At 51.5% G+C, this 3,573-nt stretch overlaps 1 protein-coding gene across 1 annotated transcript in view; it reads right to left on the reverse strand.

The window, feature by feature from the left end:
* Window positions 1-1,539: 1,539 nt before the first annotated feature.
* Window positions 1,540-3,573, reverse strand: part of GLI2 (GLI family zinc finger 2) — a 65,502-nt gene continuing 63,468 nt past the window's right edge. The window contains 2 exon segments of the mRNA XM_010170444.2: window positions 1,540-2,565; window positions 2,567-3,573. The exon segment at window positions 2,567-3,573 is cut by the window's right edge and continues 35 nt beyond it. Of these exon segments, the coding sequence (XP_010168746.1) occupies window positions 1,540-2,565; window positions 2,567-3,573 (2,033 nt within the window).

Consider the following 3,573-nt stretch of genomic DNA (forward strand, 5'->3'; position numbering starts at 1 on the left):
TTTTGGTGGAGGATTTGGCTTTGGGAGGCTCTGCTTCTCCCATCTCTTCCCCAAGGACGTTTCCAAGAGATTCTCACTGACAGAGCTACTATTTTGACTCAAATACCTATTTGGAGACTATCCAGATGTTTGCCTATGCTGTAGACTGCAGGTGCAGCACTGAACTGAACCATGCTGGGTACAAAGAGTAGCTATATACTGTAGCACAAAGCACTAGCTAAACTAACACCATGGGTTGTCCATGGTATATTTTTTGGATACAGCAGCTCTTTTCATGCTGACCAAAGTGCTGGGTACGTGCCAACAAGCCTCCTTACATGGCAGGGTGTATTAGATCATGCTTGGCCTTGCATGCGTGCAGCCACACGCCTGCTGTGTGCACGGAGCTCAGGCAGAGCCCTGCGTGGAGTATACTACACAGACAAACCCTGGCTGGCCAGATAAACCAGCTCCCACAACGCTGCCACAGTGCAGACAGGGCTGAAACAATCATAAAACTCTCTCCATCACCATCGCTTTTGTATGTGAGCACCTTAGCATGGAAAACCCATCAGACAGTGAAGCCGTTGCAGAGCGGCACAGGGATACGGTAATGCATGCTTTGGAGACCTGACATTAAAGATGCATGTGGGGCCCCTGCAGAAAGTCACTGTGCTCAGAGGGTGCGAAGTTATGCCTGTGTGTCAGTCTGCACGCCGGAGCCTTCCTGCCATGGGGGATTATTTCCCAGTGATTGCTGTTCCCAGGCTTCTGCTCCACTCTGCACATGATATAAACCACGTTGTAAACACATCTGATCAAAGTGCGCATTCACCTTTTATGTGTCTCATCAATGTGTCTTTCTAATGTTTTCTCAGAAACACCACTATGTTTTTATAAATGTACATTTTATATACGCTTCTGGCAATACACTATATTTGATTTTAGGGAAGAGAGGCCTTGGCTACTTAACACAAAAGCATGGTAAGGCACTTTGCTGAGAAGCCGTTTGGAATCAATGCTCTTTGCAAGGTACAAAGGTATTTACGGTATACAACGATACTGCTGGCAGAGGGCTTGTGTGGAGAAGTAACTAAACCCTATTCTCATCAGGGCAGAATATATAGTATGGCTTTTATTCTGATCAAAACCGCATCCTCCCGTTTCTTTCTGGAGTCAGTTGAAAATGGATTCTTTTGTGAATGTAACTCATGGAAAATGATGGGGAGTGCTATTTACAGGGCTGCTGGGGAGGGAGGGTTTCATCTCTAACCACGCTCATGCAGTCTCCTAGCACGGTGGTGATACCGTTCAGTGCTCTGGGAAACCAAGCCAAAAAATAACACTAGAGGTGCACCCTTGTGGTGCTGAACTGCTTGGCTATAGTTTACATAATTCTGTACAGAGACCTTTTAAAATTTTCATTTTGAATCCCTTTAATGTATTTAATACTTATAAAAAAAATCTATTCTATTGAAAGAGATTATTTTTGAAAAGCACATTCATAAAACTGCTTCACGCACAGCCCCTTGGATAGCGCTAAGGCCTTGTGCTTTACTGTTATGACATCATGTTTAGAAATTTACTCTCTTCCGCCAGCGTGGTTAGCATGGAGCTCATATCACCTATTGCCATATTGCTTATTCCCGTGGGTATGGTGGGCAGTGTCAGAGAGTTTCGTGGAGTCGTCAGGCGAGAGGAGTTCTGGGAGAGGTTCTGCAGGATGCTGGGGCTCAGGGTTCCCGACATCAGGCTCGAATGGTCCCCATCATCCATGATGGCATCAAAATCTATCTGGGGAGGCTCAAGACCTTGTGAGTCCACTGTGCTGGACACCTGGTTCGCGCCCGGGGAAGGCAGAGCTGCCGGCTTGCTGTTCAGCGCGCACTGCTGCTGTCTGACCCGGCAGTCCATGTGATTATCGAAGCTGCTGTTCTGTTCGTACATGTGGATTTGACCATAATAGTACATCAAATTGTTTTCCCTCGTGCCATCTGCACACTGCTGGGCCGGTGCTGTCAGCATGTCGCTGGTTCTTTTGTGCACGGCCTCTGCCACCTCCTGACCTGGGCTGATGGTGTTTGTAGGGTGGGGAGTTCTCATATAGCCCAGCTGCTGGATGGTGCGGAGGCCCCGGGGTCTGCTGGCCGGGCTCGGCTCAGGTGGAGGACGAGGCTGGACCATGCCGGGCGGATAGGCCTGTGTGGCTGAGCCCATCATGCTTTGCTGAGGCTCAAAGCTGTGCTGGTTGGAGGTCATGATGGGCTGATGAAAGGTCTCCGGAGCCATGGGGAAGTTCAGGTGGGTCGGCTGAGATGAGTAGTTCTGCTGATTTGGTTCATGCATGACCTGGCCCAGCATTGTGCGCTCACTGTTGCTGCCGACCATTAAAGAAGGGTCAGTCACCATGTCCGTTTGCTGAGAGTGAAGGTGGGGTCCGGACTTTGCTGCCATGCTGCTACAAGAAGGAGAGATCTGATTTGGGTTGCCACTGATTGCACTAGGACTCAGCATCTGATGAGGTTGGTTATACCCTGTGTGCAAACCCAGATCGGGGTTCATAGTGGGGCCCAGGCTCATCGGCTGGGGGCTGCCGCAGCTGCATACAGTTTAGCCTCTGCCCATCCATGCCGACATTTCTTTGCATAAAGTTCTGCTGCGTTACATTCATACTGTTGTCTGGCAGCTGCATCTGCTGCTGGTTGTAGTTCTGGTACTGACCAAAGTTCTGCTTCTGCTGGACCACCGCTAAGTTCCCTTGTGAAAACTGCTGCTTTGACTGATTGGACATGATATCAACCGTGCCCGAGCTGACTTCGTTCCACTGGACGGGCATGTTATTTTTATTCATGTCTGAGGAAGCATCAAAGCTCATGGGGCACTCTGCCATCATGGGTCCCAAGTGGCTCATGCCTGCCTCAGCCACCGCCATCCTGCGCTGGCCAGGCAAGGCTGGAGGCTGCAGCTTCCCACTTCCCTGGAAGCTCTGTATCTCATTGCCATACCCCATGGAAGTGCTCTCGGCCGCTGTCCCACTGCTCTGGGATTTGATGTACTGCACCACGTCATCTGGCAGCACAATGTCATCATCTCCAACGGGCACCTCTGCCTCCCCGGACATGGCCTCCATGGCAATGTTTTCACTGATGCTCAGCGGCCGGGGTGAGTAGGTGTGCCGAGGGAGGCTCCCGTCCGAGCGACCGTAGCTCTGGAGACCAAAATTCCTCCTCTCTGTGGGGTGTGGAGGATGGAAGGGGTTCATGCTGTTGGTGCTGTTGAAACGGTGAACTCTCGGGAGGGCCTGGGGGTCTCCAGCAGGTCTCCTCACTGGGTCACTTGCCCGCCTTGTGCAGTTGCCTGGCACTTCATGGGGAAACGCTGCAGCTGACGGATAGCCATAGGTGTTACCATCACTGCAACGCCTGGGGCCTGGCGGGTGGCGGATGGAGGGCAAGGTGGGGTCTGGTCCATCCATAAGTGAGATCCTGTTCTTCAGGGTCATCCTCTCCATGTTTGGCAGGGGAGTTGGAGGAGGGCCCCCGGTGGCAGCAGCGTACTTGGCTTTCAGCCTGTAGTGCTGAGCTGGCGTGAGGG

Source organism: Antrostomus carolinensis, unplaced genomic scaffold (genome assembly GCF_000700745.2).
Source record: "Antrostomus carolinensis isolate BGI_N321 unplaced genomic scaffold, ASM70074v2 scaffold21310, whole genome shotgun sequence".
Lineage (NCBI taxonomy): Eukaryota > Metazoa > Chordata > Aves > Caprimulgiformes > Caprimulgidae > Antrostomus > Antrostomus carolinensis.